The 19,982-nt window shown below is 37.8% G+C and overlaps 1 protein-coding gene across 1 annotated transcript in view; it reads left to right on the top strand.

The window, feature by feature from the left end:
• Positions 1-19,085, top strand: part of LOC132797724 (tyrosine-protein kinase Btk) — a 47,681-nt gene extending 28,596 nt beyond the window's left edge. The window contains 9 exon segments of the mRNA XM_060809500.1: positions 16,396-16,613; positions 16,673-16,789; positions 16,854-16,934; positions 16,995-17,114; positions 17,116-17,126; positions 17,410-17,538; positions 17,603-18,375; positions 18,442-18,575; positions 18,642-19,085. Of these exon segments, the coding sequence (XP_060665483.1) occupies positions 16,396-16,613; positions 16,673-16,789; positions 16,854-16,934; positions 16,995-17,114; positions 17,116-17,126; positions 17,410-17,538; positions 17,603-18,375; positions 18,442-18,575; positions 18,642-18,740 (1,682 nt within the window). The 3' untranslated portion in view covers positions 18,741-19,085.
• The last annotated feature ends 897 nt before the right edge of the window (positions 19,086-19,982 follow it).

Raw genomic sequence — 19,982 nt, 5'->3', positions numbered from 1 at the left:
CATAGACTCCAACTTGGCACGCACACATTTACATACGAGTACGAGAGTCTCGAGTACACGTCTTTATTGGGCTTGGGGACAATCTGGCAACGCTGCGCGCACCGCACAAAGCTGTTTAACTTGTTTCTTTTTTGGCGTGCGCAGTTTTGTGACTTTCCGCTTTGGCTTTAGGTTTGCTTACTGTTTGTTGCTGCTGATGTTTTTTGTTGTTTTTGTTTCTCTTGCTTATCTAACGCACAACTCTTCTACACAATTTAAATCTTCAGTTTCTTCTATGCGCAGTTTTTGTTGTTGTTGTTAATTGACTTGTTAAAAACCCCAAAAAATATTAGACGAAACTTTCGTGAGAATAACTTCCAAATAGAGGGAAAAGTAGGCACAAGTTTTAGTTTATTGCCAGCAACTTTTTGTGTTTTTGTATTTCATTTCGTTCGCTCGCGAATGAATAAATCACAAATGTTGATGCTGAAGACAAAACATTAAGCTAGGCACGTGTGAAAGATTCTAAAAGGAAGTTCTAAGTATTTAACACTTTTAACATTGCAGAATCTTAACTTTTTCACACTATTATGTATTTCAAAAATTATTTCATTTGCTTCAACAGAATTTTATTGAAACTTCTAAGCGAAGTTCTTAAATCTTGAAGCTTTTCTAAGTTCCAATAAATAAATAAGTTAAGGGGTATCTCAGAATCAAGCACGCCCATCAACAATAGCTCTTCTCACTTGCTTAAGCAGCAGTCAAAGCCTGTTCTCTGTCTGGTAAACCAATTAGTGCGCAGGCGCCTTTAACTGGAGAATACCTCACTTAAAAGTCGTTGTAGCTAACCCTGTCCATAAGCCATAAGGCATAAGCACTCTCTTCTTATTTTAGCAGGTAGCTGCTGCTGCTGTTTGAGATCCCAAAGTGAATCGTATCTATTCGTTGCCGAAATGTGACCTTTTCATTGGGTAATTCAATATTGTTCTTGTGGATATATTTTTGAAAAACAGAAAGCAGAAAACCGAAAACAGGATCTTCAAATCTCTTGTTTGCTTTGCATTGTAGTTTTCGTTGACTCAATTGCAATTGGTATTTAGTTTTTGTTTTCGAGTTTCTTCTTTTCGAGATATTTTATTTGTTTTGTTTTTCTTCCACACTCTGAGGCCAGAGACATCGCAGTCGAAACGCTTAAGACTGCTCATCACGTAACGTCAAGTATGTGTTAAAGCCTATGTATAAGTTCGAGACTTTACAAGCAGTATGCTATATACCCAATTCAGGTATTCGGGTTCTCTTTTGGATTTCATCATCATCATTCACTCAAAATAATGTTGTTGTCTAGTGTAGTGTTGTTCTCTTTTAATGTCATTATGTTTTGGCAGAGAATTGTTTGTTTGTTTGTTTGTTTTACAACATTTCGTTAGGCTAAATTAGAGACGAGACTTTCAACTGAATCATTAAAAAAGAAATCTACTATAAAGTCGAGCCGAGATCTTTGTGGTTGCAACGCTCTTATCATCTGTGACCCCAAGTATTAAAAGTGCCGTTTCAAATTTCAATAGAAATCAATTAAACTCAACTCATGTTTTTCCCTCCACACGCGCAAAGCAAAGAAAAGCTTTTGTATCAACGCGATTGTCTATTGTCGTGTCTGGCTTTCATGAGAAGGGCCCGAGCCATAAAACACCCGAGGAAATATCTCGCCCCTCCATTAAAGGTTGGCTTGAAATTGTCGTTAAAAAGGCAGAAAATGAAATGAAAAAAATATATATATAAATATACAACACGAACACACTCAATTTGTTGCAGTCTTTGTGGCATAATGTAACCTGACAAGGAGTTACAAATATTATGATTGCGCTACCGACGACGCCCAAAACCCGAAACTAAAACCCGAAAATTCGAAACCAACCCAAATAACCTGTCCCGAGTAATTCTCAGTAAATTCGATTGGCATCTCTAAAGATCATAAAATCCAAATGAACAAACAGTGGACAGCAAACGATGATTTTCTTTGGGTAATTGGGATAGTTAGGGAGTAGTTAGGATCGAACGTACCTACAAAATGATTGTGTGTGGCATATTGCAGGTATTTTTCCATTAGAGACACACCTCGAGAGAGAGGGAGGGAGAAAGAGAGTGCAGAGTGTGGCATTTGTGTGTTAATTATGCACCTTTTGAGGAAAAAGATTTTCACCTGAGCAGCGGAAAATCGACAGGCGGCAGTCGGGCAGACCAAACAGGCCAAACCACTGCAACTATGGTTGTTGGGCATGGCTAATTTATAATGCACCAGCAGACACACACACACACACAAACCTTCTCTCCCTCTCTGCCTCACTAGTCTGTTGGTCTCACTCGCTCTTGGTTTGGTCTGTGGATCCTTCAGCTAACGGTTATTTCGTTGGTACGGCAATAAAAATGTTATTTACTCGTTTTTGTTGTTTTTATTATTGTGGTTTCTTTTTACCTCCTCTCTGTCTTTGTCTCTCCTTCTCGCGTGTTCTCTACTTCATCTTGGCTCGTTTCTGCATCTTTAGCCGAAGGTTGCTGCCCATGCAAAACAACAACAAATCGCCCAAACAAGTTTCTTTAGCTTACATTACATTCTCTCTCTTGCTCTTTTACTCTTTCTCTCTTACCCAATCTTGATCTCTGGCAAAAGCTTTGCAACTTGTGTACCGTTAGCAATTTACCCAAAGAAAATTAACTGCGACGTGCGCAAAAAGGCAGCCAGCCAAATGATTGAAGGAGGGCGGAACAAGGAAAAAGGCGAGACACGAGTGGTTGCTGTAAAAAATTGGATATTTATTGACCAGAGCGATGGGTCAAGGTCAGCTACGTGCCCATTTCATTTGGATGACAAGCGAAAGCGGCCAAACCGAAACAACTCAAAAGAATCTTCACTTACTTCTTCTACTCCCTTTTTTTGTTTTTTGCTGCCCTCAATGATCAGCTTTGAAAGTCGCAACGCTTGACCGCCTTAAATTTTTTATGATACGCGATTATTATTATTATTATGATTTTGTGTTGTGCTTTGTATTTTTGGGAGCTTTGCGGATTTGCTTTGTGCACGTTTCTCATGTTGTTGTCGTCTTTTAATTTACAGCTTTTGTGTTATTGCCGGCCATTCGAATCAGGTCAAAACGGTTGCTTTCTTTCGCCACTGCCGTGACCACGCCCCTTTCTCTTCGTCTCCACCCTTTGAAATTTGCATTCACACGCATTCGTGCGCTTTCTTCGCCCACAGAGCGAAAGAGAGAGAGAAGGTCAAAACAAGTTCAATATCTAACGTATCGCTAACTTTTCTTGTCTTGGCAAGCTTTAAGCTCGTTAACTCTTTAATCTGCCAGCAGCAGCTCTATGGGGGGAATTTTACTTGCAAATTTCACTAGACTTTATAATTGAAAGTTTTTATTTTTCTCCTTTTTTGGGTCATAAATTTAGATCTTACTGTGATTAACTGTTGTTTTTTTGTTCGCTTTATGAAAAGTGAAGGCCCGACTTTATTAACTAAAACGAGTTAAAACTTCTACTTAAATTCGCGCGCAAAAAAATATATACTTATAAATAAACTTCCCCACAATTAGGAATATTGTTTTGTGTGTTTTGAAACTCGAAATAATTGAATTTTAAATTAAATTTTCAATTAGAGATAATAGCAAAATGTAGCGCTTATGTTTTTTGTACGTTTTTAACTTTGAACTACGCCCACATTTACGTCAGTTGTAAATCTAACAAAAAACAACTTTGCAATTTACTGTTTGCTTTTTTTTTGAGGTTCTCTTATCGAGAATCGATTTTTTTAGAGGGGAAGTTCATTAGATATTTCGTTGTTTGCTTGATTGAGTTTTGATTTATAACGTGTACAAAGGGAGCAACAACAAGCCAAAATTGATGTTAATTATGCAGCAAACAGCAACAACAACAACTCAGTTGGCTAGCTTAAGTCCAGCTGTCAGCTCATTGAACTGTGCGCCTACGGCAGAGCATAGCTAAAGATACAGATACTTGGACAAATAGTCTCTCAGATACAGATACGCAGATACTCGTATTCGTTGATATTATTATGTTTTCTAGTCGGATGTGTTTGCTGGGCGCGTTGAGCCTCTCAAGGTTTCTTGTCTCGTCATCTCAGCAACAGCATGATCATTATCGCGATCAACACGACGACTACGCGATCATGATCTCTGACGTTAATTGAAACTCTTTGCACAAATTACACAATGCCAAGAGATAAATTGTACGAAAATGAAAAGTGTTCTGGTTACGAATGAAAATGCATAAACGAAAAGTTTTACGAATTAATGATGAATCTTTTTTTAATGCTAGCGAGGAAGGTCTTCCACATTTACCGCAAATTAATAAACTCGAGGCAATTTATCAAATCTGAAGCTAAAATCGATCAGCAGTCTTGTCGATAGATTGTTTTTTGTTTTTATTATTTTTTTAGGGGCAACCTCAACCGTTGTTTCAGCCTCTGCAGCATTGTTCATTGATCTTTATATCCATGATCATTATCGTTAGCTGTGCAGTGGCAAAACTAACCTCATTTATTGTCATTACGTGTATTTTTGCGTGATTATTTATTATTTATTCTGTAGTTGTGCTTAATGCGCATTTTGCAGCAGGTTTGTTTTTTGTTTTCTTGTCTTTTATTTCTATTTGAACTTCTTTTGTTGGCGAATCTTCATGACGCAATTAGTCTTTGATTTTTTTGTTTTTTGTCGTGATTTGGTTCTTTGCAGAATCTCTTTTTTGCTGCGGTGCTTGACATCAAAAATACAACTACAATGGAATTTCGAATATACTGATTAGCAATGCAAACAAAGCACGTTTCACGTTTACTGCTTAACATAAATCAAAATCCAGCAAAAATTGCAATAGCAGCAGCTGATTTCAATGCTGATTGATTTATTGTCCTATTGCGAATTCAAATTCTGTTCTCGTCTGTTCTCTGATGCTCTATGCTGATAAAAGTGTTTGCAGAATAGTTGAATAGAGTTGTATATTTCGAATTTGCATTTTCAATATATCAGGTTGATTATTTTTAGATGGTTCTAAACATTACTTACTTACTTTAAATATTGAATTATTCAAGAAGTTGCATAATCGCCTTTCTTTATGAATATTAGAGAAAGTTGCAGGGTATCTTCTGGTCGTAATTTATTCGACTACGTTATTTTTGGGGATTTTATTTCGCGGATTTTGATTGATTGTTGAAACATTGCGCATAACTTGCAATTTTATTATTATTATTATTTTTTTTTCCTTTTGGCAATTAAAGCGTGCAATAACTACAAAAACAATAACAATAAAAGCTGTTGTTGTTTCGCCTCTCAATTGGCCAAGAAAAAATGGCCAATAACGCTTCCGCGAGCGTTGGACGAGCACTTGAAAAGCCGCCAAAATAGCCACAAACAAATCCAAATGTGTGTAAGTTCAAGTGCAAAAGTGTGTGTTAAGTGTGTGTGTGTGTGCGCGACACTGTCAATCACAAGTTACAAAATACAAAAGTGAAGCAACTCGCGTCGAATGATTTGTGATTGCCACAAATTAAATTCGCACAAAACACATTGTTAATTTTCATTGTTTCTCTATTATTTTTTTTATGTTTGATGTTTTGCGCTGATCTTAGTAGATTTTGCATAATAATTATTGAAGAAATAATATAAAAGAAAAGAGAGAAAAACGCGTGCGATTTTCGTAGCTGTTGACGCTGCTGATCTCTCTGCTTTCTGTGATGATTCCCTGCGTGAGTCTCGCCGAAACGAGCGTCATTGGCAACATGAAGGAGCGTGTCAAGGAGATGAAAGTGTTTGGCTGTCGCCTCAACTTTTGGAATCACATTGGCCATAGCCTGACCAGTTCCAAGGCCAAAGAAGGTAAAGCATCTATAAGACACCAAAAGCGTAGTATAAGAAATTCCTAACTCCAAATGAAGCTAGCACATTTTCTTTGAAATTAAACGGTTAACTGGAGGAGTACTTAAAAAGAAAACTTAGGATGGGTTATATCATTTATTTTACTTATTGTTCGCTATATTTAAAAGAAAAGATACCAAACAATTTCTAAACTGAAGTTAACTAGAGGAAAACTTTATAAAACAAACTTAAGATGGGTTATATCATTTATTTTACTTTAAGAGTTATCAAATAGTTTTTAAACTGAATTTACAATAGTGTTCATTTATTATGTTTTTTTGTAAAATTGTTGTAATTAGCGAACACTTATTTTATATCTGAAATATATTGTATTTCAAATTTCGTTGCTTAGCTAATTTGAAAATTCTATAGCCTCAATCATTAGTATTAAAATCATTACAAAATTAGTGTCAATAATATATGAAAAACGATTTTAGTGTTATGTTGCAAATAACTTAAAATATATGAAGGCGTCGCTGTTGCTGATGATGACAAGGCCAGTCGAGTTGCATTTAGCGACAATCTGCAATGCCAACCACACATTAAGAGCCAGTCAAAGATGGAGAGTAAGAAAGAGAAAGAGAGAGAGAGAGACAGAGAAGAGTTCTCTGTATAAAGAAGTCGGCTCCACGCCTCGCAATTATAATGATTATAAGGCTGAAGAAGCTGGCAATGATGGCAGGCGGTTATTAGATGATCGGATCGCCATATGACAGACAACAGCAACAGCAGCAGCAGCTACTCTGAACATAATGATGATTACAATGATGATGATGATGATGTTGATGACGATGATGGGGAGACAAAACGCAGATGCAGACAGCAGATGCGGCAATTGCATAATTGAAATGAATTAGCAGTCGGCCAGCAGAGAGAGAGAAACGCAAACTCAGTGAAACTGAAAGTGCCAAGCGTGCCAATGAGGAAATCACATAAAGTGGGCGTGGTACACATATGCATATACATATATATATATATATATATATATATATATTTGTATGTAAATGCATTAATAAAACGTCAGACACTGCAAAGATTTCAGTTTGCGATTCTGATTGTAATTCAAGTAATCGCTTATGCGCATCTTGTACAACGTTCACGTTATGGCAATTACAGCCAACAAGAAGAAGATTGAAACCTGCCCCAAAGGGCATGTGAGTTTCTGTATCTGTATCTGTGGAGTTAAACTCTGCAGCCTTAGTTGTTGTCTGTCGTCTTTAGAGATAGATAGAGGGAGAGAGAGAGAGAGAGAAAGAGAGGCATGCAAATGTTGAGTTGACAATAAAATTATTGCTTTGTTGTTAACTGACATTGTTTTGTGGCTGAGCGCCTATTTATGGCCTTTACTTAACAATGACCACAAAAATTCGCAATTTGCATTTGCAATTCGAGCCAAACGGTCAAACAGCCACTTGACTATGGGGCCAACAAAGTTGCTGCTATAGCTTCAGCTGCTGCTGCGTTTTGTTGTTGTTGTTGTTGTAATTTGTAATTGAAGTTGTTGTTGTTGTTGCTGCGGCCGCTTTAAAGTTGGCCAAGCAATTGATCAGCGGGCCCAAGCAATTTTGCCTCTAGATACCCAGCAAAAATACGAAATTAGGCTAGGCAAAGGGCATATCTGTTTTCCAGTTTCAATTAATGAAATAATAAATTAAATATTGAGGCAATTGCATACAAAATATATTTAGATATTATTTGAAAAGTTTAAATTTAAAAAAAAAAAATTCCAAGTTTACTATTCAAATGTTATGCAAATAATACAGAATGTACACATTAATATGTGTATTAGCTATCAATTAACATCTTTCAATATTTTTTCTTTTATTTTGTGAAAGGGATTTTCCAATATTTTGAAATCGTTTTTAACAGTTTAGAACTTAAATTATTGTCATTCAATTTGACGTGTGCCTAGCTATTTATAAAGAAGAAGAGTCACAATAAGTATTTTATTTGAATACCAAAACTATCACCAAAAATATACGTCACCATCGCGCATTCTTAATAGCCACTGTCTATCGATAACGATACATATCGAACAGCCAGCCAATCACATGTCGCTAGTGACGTCACAAACGTTGCCAGTCGTGCCGCAATGCAAATAAAATTTTTGACACATTTGTTACTCGTTTTATGAGTCGCCGCTGTGCAGGGGAAATTGGCAATTCGAGTGCGATAAAAACGTCAACGGTTTACATTTAACAGTCGACAGTTGACAGTTTTGTTTTTTATTTGTACTCGAGAGCCGGGGAGTTACCCACTTGAAATTCTCAGCCTTCATAGCAAGAAAGAGAGACTCAGAGATAACGAAAAAGAAAGAGAGAGAGAGAGACAAACCAGACAACACACGATCTGCAGCACGTTCGCAGCTTGGCAGCTTGATAGAAACAGCTGAGCTGAAGCATTAAGATAGAAATGCATGTAAAACTGTTTTGCGCTCGCCTCTTAAGCTCAGCTCAGCTCAGCTTGCTTTATTAAGATTCAGTATTTTTATTTATTTTTTTTTTTGTGTAATGCCATTCTGTGCGTGTCTGCACACGTCGTTTATGGTACGTGTCTTGCTCGAGAGATCGTTTAGTGTGCTTGTATCTCTGTCTCTCTGTCGAGGTCTGGAATATCCGGTTTGCATTTCCATTTGTCGCCACAGCGAAAATGATTTTGCATAAAACTGAAGGAAGAGAGGGCGTGGACCATGAAAACAAGTTCAACATCAAAAAAACTATAAAAAAAAAACCAAATTATTGACAGCCTGAAAAATGGGGGAAAATTTATTTCACAAAAAAACCAAATATAAATAAATATAAACAACTTTTAAGCAAAACTGATGCGCAGCCAGCCAGCAGCTAGAACGAACAAGGTCAACGCAGCAGCAACAAAAGTTGCTTATCAACTCCGCCGATATTTTTACAACAATAAGTCTTAAAGCGACTTTTTTTTCTTCTGCTCTTCGATCTGCCAAAGTTGCAGGCGGTATTTAAGTGTTGTGGTTGTTGTTGTCTTTTAAATGGTTTCATTATAAATGCATAAAAATCCACGGCGTCGTCGACAGCGTCATCATCATCGACATTCACTCGACTAAAACAACAATAAAAGCAACAAAGTACAAAAAAAAAAAATATTTCAAGCAGCTGCTTTTTTTGTTTTAGTCCGCCCGCCTTTTGTTCGTTCGCTTCTTGTTGTTGTTGTTGTCATTTTTCATATGCAAATTAGTTTTATTACTTTTATTGTTGTTGTTGCTTTTGCTGTTGCTATTTGGTGTTGTTTTTATGTTGCGTTAATTGGCCACAACAATCGCCAAGGGGGTGCAAAGTTTACCAAAAAAAAAACAAAAACACAAAATAACATACATAAATCATAGCAAAAGATGCTTGCAAAGGAAATCTTTGAAGGGGGAGGAGGGGCGGGAGAGAAAATGAGTGTGGAAATTGCTGAAATGCGGTGAAAAGCCGAAACGTTGAAAATAGTTTAAGATATGCTTTGCAAGCAAAGCTTGAGACGCACAACGTAATTAAAAAACGAAAATCGAAAAAAAAAACAAGAAAGTTTAATTATCTCTGCGCTTTGCTGATGCATCAAAAATACCCTTAAAGATTGTTTCTATGGGATTTTCGAAGTAAAAGTCAAATTCATTTGAAAAATAGGTTTTAACACAATCGATTGTTTTGACTATTGACTTCAAAACAGTTGCATAAATTTGTCATACTTAAAACAAGTTTGTTTGTGATTTTTTTTGTGTTTGTAAATGGGATTATACTTTTGCTTTCCTGGTATTTGCTTAGTTTACACTGACGTAGATGCTATAATTAAGTATTCCATGTGGTGTTGATAAATTACCCTATATTATTCCCTTTAAACAAGTTAATTCATATGTTCTGTTAATTCGATGGGAATTCCTTAAAGCGAATAATTTACATGACCCATTTTTCATTCACTTTACTCAATAATTAGCACAGAATCGTTTGTTTTAGTTAGAAATTTCAAATTTTGCACTTTTAATTAAAATTTATTTAATTGTATTGTATTTACTTATTTCATTGGAATTGCAGGCGTTATTTCAGTTCTAAATTTAAAAATGCAAAAAACATTGCATAAATTAATGCAAATTTTGAATCAAGGTGATCGCAATGTATCCATTAAAATCTACACGAGAATCTTGCTACAAAACCCATCTATTTAACACCATGAAATTATGATGATGGCATCGTTGGTTATCACAAGTCGTCAATTAGAATTTAAAATGTTAGTCTAAGCTATCTATTTAACCACTTAGTCAATTGCCGCTTGCGGCTGACATTAAACAGATCAGTTAACTAGATACTCTTTATTCCTCTCTCTCTCTCTCTCTCTCTCTCTCTCTCTCTCTCTCTTTTCGTCTCTCTCTTTCCATTATCTGTAAGTTTATCTAGCAGCTAGGAAGCTAGTTGGAATTTCACTTCCGTCTCGCATAAATTGAGTTTCGAAATGTTTGCTGCATACTTTGGATGCATGCCACGTTGTGTTGCGTTGTTGCGCTCTGTTCTGTTCTGTTCTGGCTGTAACTGTGAGTAATCAGTCGACAAATTGCTGTTTGGCCAATTAATCAAACTCAATCAACAGCAAGGCGAAACGCCCACAGCACTTGTGCGACTTGTAATTTGCGTTTAAATACCCTGCACTACACCCAACTACATAATAAACTTGCAGTGCATATAATTTGTGAGGGCAAAAGATATATTCACAGGGTATATTTAATCGTTGCGTTGAAAGCAACAGGTATTTTATATGGCTAATTTGCATAGATTTTGCGCACTCGAATCTAATTAAAAGTCAAAATGTTTATTACGCATTCATCAATGTTGTTGTTGTTGTTATTGTTGATTTTTGTGATTGCCATTGTAGTTGTTGTTGGTTGATATTGTTGCTATTTTATATGCGCGTCGCGCATGCGTTCAAATGTTATTAACCTACATTTGCATAAAAATGTTACAACAACAACCACAATAACAACAACAGCTGCAATAATAACGATTAAAAATTGTTTTGTTTTGTTTTGCTGTTTCCTGTCTGATTGTTTTCTGTTGTTGTTGTGTTTGCGCGCTGCACATTTTTTTACAATTTATTGTAATTATTTTCTTGCTGTTGTTGTAGTAGTTTTCAAGTTTTCTTTTTCATGCAAATTGCAAATTAGTTGACAACATTTTTCACACGCTTTTTATGAGCTTCGGATGTAAACATTTAACCTTAATTTTGTTCATCTTTTACTTAGCCATTTGTAACTTGGATTATCTCTGTTTTATCTCGACTAAGAAAACACGTCAAGTGGCTCATTTAAAGCGTCCCGAATTTCGATTGCACAACAAGTCATTAATCGCAATTGAAAGGAGGCAGCATTCAACTATTTCCTGCTTTATGTCTTGCTGCTGCAGCCCATTTCAAATTTGCAATTAAATTGCACTTGCACGCGGCATCATCATAGAGACGTTATGCGTTTTGTGGCAACGCAAATTAGCGAGTATTTTTTTTATGGATCTTTAACTTGTTTCAGCTGCAGCAGCTGAGAGCAAAGTAAGCTTTGCCTTGGCCGCGCTCTGCAAAAGGAGCTTCAATGCCGGTCTGAAATTTATGTTGCCTACTTTTAGGCGGCGCACTTAAAAAGCAAAAAGTGACTGCTCAATTGCGAGTGACTTTCAAATTTAATCAACATTTAAAAGTTATTAACAACAAGCCTGTTTATTACATATTAAATATTTTCCATTTACATGTAATAAGCCGCATTTATTTTAAATTGCCTTTAAAAACGGCTTATTTATATTTTATTTTATCTTGCTGCTTGCTAGCTCTCACTCTCTTAAATTTGCTGTCCCTCTCTTACAACTCATGCTCTCTTCGCAACTTGTCAAGTATGTCTGTTGTTATTTTGTCTTCTTTTTGCTTGCATTACCTGTTGCTTCATCGAAATGCGCAGAAAACAGTACAAAACTTTGCACACAAAAAGTCAACGCATTTTGTTGTTTTCTTTTTATTTAAGTTTTTGCGGCTTTTTCTTGTGCGCCAGCCACTTTGGGAGTTTTGCTTTTTTTTCTGCGTTTACGTTTGCGTATTATACAAGTGTTTCTTATTGAGGTTTTTTCTTTGCTTTGTCCAGAGAGTTGGAGTTGTCTAATGAATAAGCGTTTCCAAGCGCTGTGTTGTGTTGATGTAATTGTTGGAACTTGGAACTTTGCTGTTGCTTACTGTCAGTTGCCTTTTGGCCCCAACAACAAAATACAGTTACAATTGCCCCCACATACACTGTCATGCACGCACACACACACACACACACACACACACACATACATACATGCCCAATGGGCAGAAGTCTTGATCTGTGCCTCTGTCTTGCCCAAGTCAAGCCATCAAGCCATCGCGTTGTCTTCATCGTTTCGCTTGGCGGCTTCTGTAGCTGATTGTTATACTCGCCACCCAACAAGTAAAAGGGTAGTTTAATAAATGGTAATCGAAGAAGACATTGTAAATAAATTCGTGTTTTGAATAGTAAACTTTTCTCATTAGTATTATAGCTCTATGGACTGAATTCTCTTATAAGACAAAAATGAAGTTGCAGTTGATGATTTATAAAAATTTAGTAACGGGTATCTCTACGTTGAGCATTCTCTCCACTGTGGCTTTCTTAGTTATTGTTTGTTGCTGTTGCCGCTGCTGCTTGTTACATACTTCGGTGCGGTTCTCCGGAGGCCTCGGTGCTTTAAGCTTTGCTCTTCTCTTTTCGCTCGCCACCAACGTCGCTGCCGTCGTCACTTGCACTGAGCTGCTGCTGTTGTTAAAGTTGTTGTAGTTGCCGTTGCTGCTACAATTAAGTTTTACTTTATGTTTATTGCCTCTGTTGGTTTTCTGTTGTTGTTATTTTCTCAGCATTTTGCCATTCATGCGTTCGCCTCGTTGTTCGCTCTACACTTGCCAGCGTCGTCGACGTCGTCGTCGTCGTCGCTCACCTTCGGCTGCTGTTGTTGCCTCTGCTGCTGTCGTTGTTGCCTCTGCTGCTGCTGCTGCTGTTGTTACTCTTATTGTTGGCTAGCGAAAAATTTCATTTGCCGTTTTGTCAGTTGGCTTTTAAACATTTACTGAAACAGTTCGCGAAGAGCGCTAAAGAAATATTTTGAAAATCCCCACAACGAAAATTAAATACATAATTAAATGATTATTTCAATAATATTATTAACGAGCTGACAGCGTTTATTATAGTTAACGATAAAAGTAGTGTTGTTGTTTTAGATGTTGTGCGTTGTAAATCAGTGAGGTGCAAATAAAAAACTTTCCGTCTTGTCATGAAAATTGTTTTCAAAATGGCTGCCGCACCAGGCAAATGACATAGAATTGAAAGTGAATGTGGCGACCAGTTATCGATATACACGATACTCGATAAATTGGGGGCTTTGCATATTGCCAGGAAGCAATTGGGGGCCAAACGGCGAACGCGGTTAACGGTAAAAGCCAGTCGCAGAGTTGCTTAGATCGTCGAAACAACTAAAGGTCAGGCCAAGTAGCATGGAAATGCCAGTAACACCACCAACAACAACAACAACAACAACGACGACGACGAGCAGCCACAACTACAGCAACAATATAAGCAACGACTACGACAACAAAATTGCAAAAAGGAAGCAGCCATGAAACCAGTTTGACAACAACTTCAAATTGTAGTCAAAGCAAATGCAACAACCACAACATCAACATCAACAACAATAGCAACAAAAAACAACTGAACAAGTGATTTATGTGAAAGTGAATTGACACAAATATTGCAAAAATTTATAATCACAAGTCGCAGCTCCTTTTTCTCTTTGTGTGAAAAGTGGCATCCACTCGATATCTGCTTTGGGGATCTTGAGCGTGTCCACAACTCAAGGAAGCTAGCAGGCAATAGAGATGATGCTTCTATCGGCACTGAAGCTGGGTAAGACAAATACAAACTACAAAGCAACTACAAGCCACTTTGTGTTGGCTGATGATGAATCAAAACTTGCCAAAAATAAAGTTGGACAAGTTAAAAAGCTGGTCAAGAGAGTATTCGACTGTTAGTTACCCGGTAATAAGCAAATTGAAATAGTGACAATTACATGTGAAGCTGTTTTCTAAATAAATTTGTAAACCAGGATACTAAATGAAATTTGTTCTACAACTTTCGAAACTAAAAAAAGGAATAAAAGTTAAAGTACAAGTCTTAACTTTAAATTATAGTTTGAACAGTCTTTAAACTTTTAAGGCAATCAGACATTCAGATATTTCTACTATGTTATTATACTCTTCTTGGTAAACTATAAATAAGTATATTTTGTCTACAACAGGTCATGAAATTCTTGTATTCCCTTTTGGGTTTAACAAATGCCGCTAAACTCGTTTTATAGAGCAAACTATTCTTTGGCTTTGTTTTCTATTTTTTTGTGGGCGTTTCTTGTGAGTCACGTCAGAGTTTCACCTGCCGCAAGAACTGTGGAACACGTGTTTGAAAGTCTGGCAACTACTTGATATCTTTACAAGGTCTGGCAGCTGCAACAACAACTACAACAGCAACTGCAACTGCGGCAGCAACTGACAAATTTGCATAACAACAATTTGCCGTGCCACTACAAATACGAAAACGAAAAAAAGTGCAAGAAAAATGCACAGAAAATTACACAATTGGCCATAAACACGATGCGGGCCACAAGATAATGACAATTTGTCCGGCGGGCTGAAATGTGTGCATATGACTGCGGCCACGCCCCCCGTTTGCTGCCAATCATAAGCAATTTTATTTATATAGTCTATGTGAGTGTGTAGATAAAGTATTGCTTCCGTTTTGCGCCAATTTGCCAAGATGGAAAATTATGAAAGACAACTACAAAAAAAGAAAGCTTGAAGAAAAGCTTTCTTTCGCCGAGGCCATAACGAAGTTTACAATCCTGTACGAAGAGGTGTTTAAAATTGAGAAGACTCTCTGCTTCTTTTGCCTCATTCATGCACATAGCTTTAGTTTGCAACATCAGACAACATGGGCAAACAATGAAAATGCTGCCAGCGTTTTTCATTTGCATGTAAAATGGCATAACAAAAGCTACACGTCTGCGACGTCGACGACGACGACGCCGGCAAAAGCCAAGTGTGCCAAGAAAGAAAAACTTTCTATTATGTTGTTGCTTGCTGTTCACATTTTTTTCCATTTTCTTTTCTGCCTGCAGGCTCTAACTTTGCGCTGGTGTCGCCTCTTTGCGCGGCACGTTTTGCTCGTTGTTTGCTTGCAACCCGCGGGAGCAGATGCGGGCAGACAGATAGATAGATGGCGAATAGAGTCAAAGAGTGGGCGGGTGTGCAAAGGAGTAGTAAAGTTTTCACATGAACAATGTGGGCCCGCATTTTGATAATTGAAAATTGGTTTATTATCAATTGAAAGTTTTCCCCATTTTTGTGTCTTTTTTTGTTTTTGTCAGTCTGCAGGGCAAAGCGAAATACAATACTTATATTAATATATAAGTAATTTGAAACATTTGTGTGTGAGAAGCGACTGTTGCTACGGCTTGGGAAATCGTCTTGCAGTCACTTTCGCTTTGCTGATTTCGATTAACCTTCACTTTTGCTTTAACTTTTTTGTGCCTTTGCTTCGATTCGGAGAACTCGAGCGGCTTCAAGTGGCGCCTACTCGAGCACTCGAAGCACATTGAAGCACCCACCAAAAAAACAAAAAAAAACACCAAAAGTGAGTACTTGAAAATGCTAACGCTGCTTACTCATCGCCACAAATGTTTCTCTTTCTCTCTCTCTCAGTCAGCCAGTCAGTCAGTGTGTGTAATTGTTGCATAAGACGTCCCACAAGAGTCGAACTTAATTGGGGTTACATTTGGAGTTCAGCTGCGTTTTGGTTTTGTTTTGTTTTGTTTTATTTTTTTGTGAATTGATTTGCATAGCTGTGAAATATTGACAGACCAGGCGAGAGCTGATCAACGGATAAAGTCATCATCAGCTTGTCAGCTTGCCATTTACCTATCTTAGCCTCCTCTCCCCTTCCCTCCCCTTCGTTGCTTCTTTGACCACCTCAATAGCTTGGCTACCACTGTGGGCGGCCGCCTTGAATCCATTGGGTCCATTAACGTTTCAGTGTCGAATTGCAGTAATTAACCTTGACAAGAATCGCGCAGCGAGTTGGTTTCGTTGGTTTTTTGTTTTAAGGCGATTTTCGATACTTTGTTTTGGGCTAATTACGAGCGTGTGCAGCAGCTTGTCTGTTTTATCGCACTAATACCCTGTATGCCTATACCTCTAATTTTTAAGCGATGGGTACAAAGTCACCTTGTAGTAAGTCGAGTCAAATTTGTGCGGTATAAAACGAAAGACTTAGGCAACGAACTTGCCCCACCAAATTGTTGTAATTAAAAACAACATAATATAAACATATTATAAAACTAGAAATATAGTAAAAAAAAAAGTTTTAAACATATTGCTAACGTTTCCTGTTTCCGGCGTTTCGCTGTTTTTGCAGGCAACGGCAGTTCTCCAGCCCAGAATTCGACACGCAGCATCAGCCCGAACAACTCGACGACCAACAGTCAATTCAGTTTACAGCACAACAGCTCCGGCAGCCTAGGAGGCGGTGGCAGTGGCAGTGGTATCGGAGTTGGCGGCGGAGGAGGAGGCTTAGGCAGCCCCAACGGCGTAGGAGGCGGCGGCAGTTGCACACCCACATCGCTGCAGCCACAGGTGAGTTCCGACTTCCCATTATTCCATTTCCTTAGCTAATCGAAGTGATATTCTTGTAGTCCTCGCTGACGACGTTCAAGCAGTCACCCACTTTACTCAACGGCAACGGCTCTCTATTGGATGCCAACATGCCTGGGGGAATTCCAACACCCGGCACGCCCAACTCCAAAGCCAAAGTAAGTTGGAGCATATACCTATTAAAAGTGAGGATATTTAATTGAAACTGTTTTGCTATTTCAGGACAACTCACACTTTGTCAAGCTGGTAGTGGCGCTTTATCCTTTCAAGGCCATCGAGGGCGGCGATTTATCTCTGGAAAAGGTGAGAAGAGATTATCTATAGAGGAATTGTAATGTGTACTAAATTTGTAATCACTTTTAGAATGCTGAGTATGAGGTCATTGACGACTCACAGGAGCATTGGTGGAAGGTGAAGGATGCAGTCGGCAATGTCGGCTATATACCCAGTAATTATGTCAAGCCTAAAGCGCTCCTGGGCCTGGGAACGTTATGAGTGAGTATTTGTAAATACTAAATGCCTTTCAAATACAAGCTAAATTCATAATTGTAGATGTTAAATAAGAGTTAAAAGAATAATCAAAAGAAATTAGAAAAAATTGTTCTTTTGAATTAGACTTTTCTAATAATATGAAAAAAGAAAAATTATACTTTTCTTTCAATAAGCGAAAGCAATTGATTTTTGATTAGGAGAATGATTAGAATTTGATTTTTGTAATTAATTATACTGCTATTTCAAATCATATTTAAATAATATATTTTCTCTTTTTCTTTTCTAGATGGTACGTCGGCGATATGTCGCGACAACGCGCCGAGTCCTTGCTGAAGCAGGGCGACAAGGAGGGCTGCTTTGTGGTGCGCAAGTCATCGACCAAGGGTCTCTACACACTCTCGCTGCATACCAAAGTGTAAGTTATACAATCATTCAAAGTTTTCCCCCTCTCTAAAGTATTTCTTTCCCTTTCCAAACAGTCCTCAGTCGCATGTGAAGCACTATCACATCAAACAGAACGCCCGCGGCGAGTATTATCTGAGCGAGAAGCATTGCTGCGAAACCATACCGGATCTGATTAACTATCATCGCCATAATTCGGGCGGACTGGCGTGCCGCTTGAAGTCATCACCATGCGATCGTCCTGTGCCACCAACAGCGGGCTTGTCCCACGACAAATGGGAAATCCATCCCATGGAACTGATGCTGATGGAGGAGCTGGGCTCGGGGCAATTTGGTGTTGTGCGACGCGGCAAATGGCGCGGTTCCATCGATACCGCAGTCAAGATGATGAAGGAGGGCACCATGTCCGAGGATGATTTCATTGAGGAGGCCAAGGTCATGACCAAATTGCAGCATCCAAATCTAGTGCAGCTCTATGGCGTTTGCTCCAAGCATCGTCCCATCTACATTGTCACCGAATACATGAAGCATGGCTCGCTGCTCAACTATTTGCGCCGGCACGAGAACACGCTCATCGGCAACATGGGCTTGCTGCTGGACATGTGCATACAGGTGAGCAAGGGCATGGCCTATCTGGAGCGGCACAACTACATTCATCGCGATCTGGCGGCCCGCAATTGTCTCGTTGGCTCCGAGAATGTCGTCAAAGTGGCCGACTTTGGTTTGGCGCGTTATGTGCTCGACGATCAATACACAAGCTCTGGCGGCACCAAGTTCCCCATCAAATGGGCACCACCCGAGGTGCTTAACTACACACGCTTCTCCTCCAAGAGTGATGTTTGGGCTTACGGTAAGCTTCCCTATATAACTTAAGTATATCCATCAATTGCTAATGTATCTACTCGCTGCATTCTAGGCGTGCTCATGTGGGAGATCTTCACCTGTGGCAAAATGCCCTATGGCCGTCTAAAGAACACCGAAGTCGTCGAGCGTGTGCAACGCGGCATTATACTAGAGAAACCAAAGTCGTGTGCCAAGGAGATATACGATGTAAGACCTAAGTAAAACCCATTGAATATGATGAAATCTAAAGCAATATCTTACTCTTTTTGATAGGTCATGAAGAAGTGCTGGTCGCATGGGCCCGAGGAGCGTCCCTCGTTCCGGGTGCTCAAAGAGCAGCTGGCACTTGTGGCCCAAACGCTGACCGACTAAGCGGATCATGGAGCAAACGGATCGTCTGGATCACGCACTGATTAGCAAACACAGCATAACAAACATAAAACATAAACCCCATTATAAAAAACAAACAGAAAGAAAAACAAAAGAAAAAAACACATAATAATATTAAGTAAAGAGCTAAAGTTAATGATGGATATACAGACGAAGATAATGGATGGCATTAAACTAAGTTATTGAGAAGCGTGTGTCTGGATCGAGTACATAGATTTGTAATATGTATATGAACGGAAATTGTAGTTCAGAGTTTACGATTATGATTATTATTCACTTTAATGGCATACTGAATTATTTATAATAGAGCTAAAGCTGAGCAAATGATATCATTATGTTTATAATTGTATAATTAGAAATATACACATATATCGATATATGCATATATATATAGATATATATATATATATATATATTTGTATGTCATATATTAACAATAACAAACAACAACAGAAAAACCACTATATACATATATGGAGTATAGTAAACTGTAGTTAATAGTCAAATTTTTGATACATTTCATAATGAACGATGAATGAAGATGATGATAATGATGATACGATACTATTATGATGATACTATGCAGAAATTCATATTATAATTGTGCTTCTTTTAAGTAAAAAGATACATTACATACTTGCAAACAACCGCGCAAACAACATTCAAGCAAAGTAATTTTGTATAATTAAGCAAACTGATTAAGCGTAAATTATAAATGTAAGCTCGAGTCGAAGTCGAAAGTCGAACGTGGAAAGTGAATCGCTAATGAAGATCAGCCACAATTTTTATTAGCCTAGAATTTTACTTGCTTAGTTTAAGTTTTGTGATTTATTGTTTAATCTCTATTTTTTCGCCCAATTAATAACTCCTTTGTATTGATCGTTTATTTTTTTGCCTGAGATAGGAGTATATGCATATATTTACATACGTATTTATATGTATACACGCATATATCCACCATATAGTTTGCATGCTTTAAATGCTTTTAAATGGATTCATCCGTTTTTAATTGATAACGCGATAAACAACACATATATTATAATATACGCAAGCATATACATATTGATATATATATATACAAACATATAGTATATATATTTTACCTATTTTTATGAAAAGTTTTACTTAATTAATTTTATCGTTCGCCTAAGCCACAAACAAAACGCAGCATAAGAAACGAAAACATCAACAAAATAAACAAAAAACCTAAATGTATATGATGAT

This window comes from Drosophila nasuta, chromosome 2L (assembly GCF_023558535.2).
Source record: "Drosophila nasuta strain 15112-1781.00 chromosome 2L, ASM2355853v1, whole genome shotgun sequence".
In the NCBI taxonomy this organism is placed as follows: domain Eukaryota; kingdom Metazoa; phylum Arthropoda; class Insecta; order Diptera; family Drosophilidae; genus Drosophila; species Drosophila nasuta.
The sequence above is the reverse complement of the archived record's forward strand: the minus strand, read 5'-3'. Positions and strand labels throughout refer to the sequence as shown.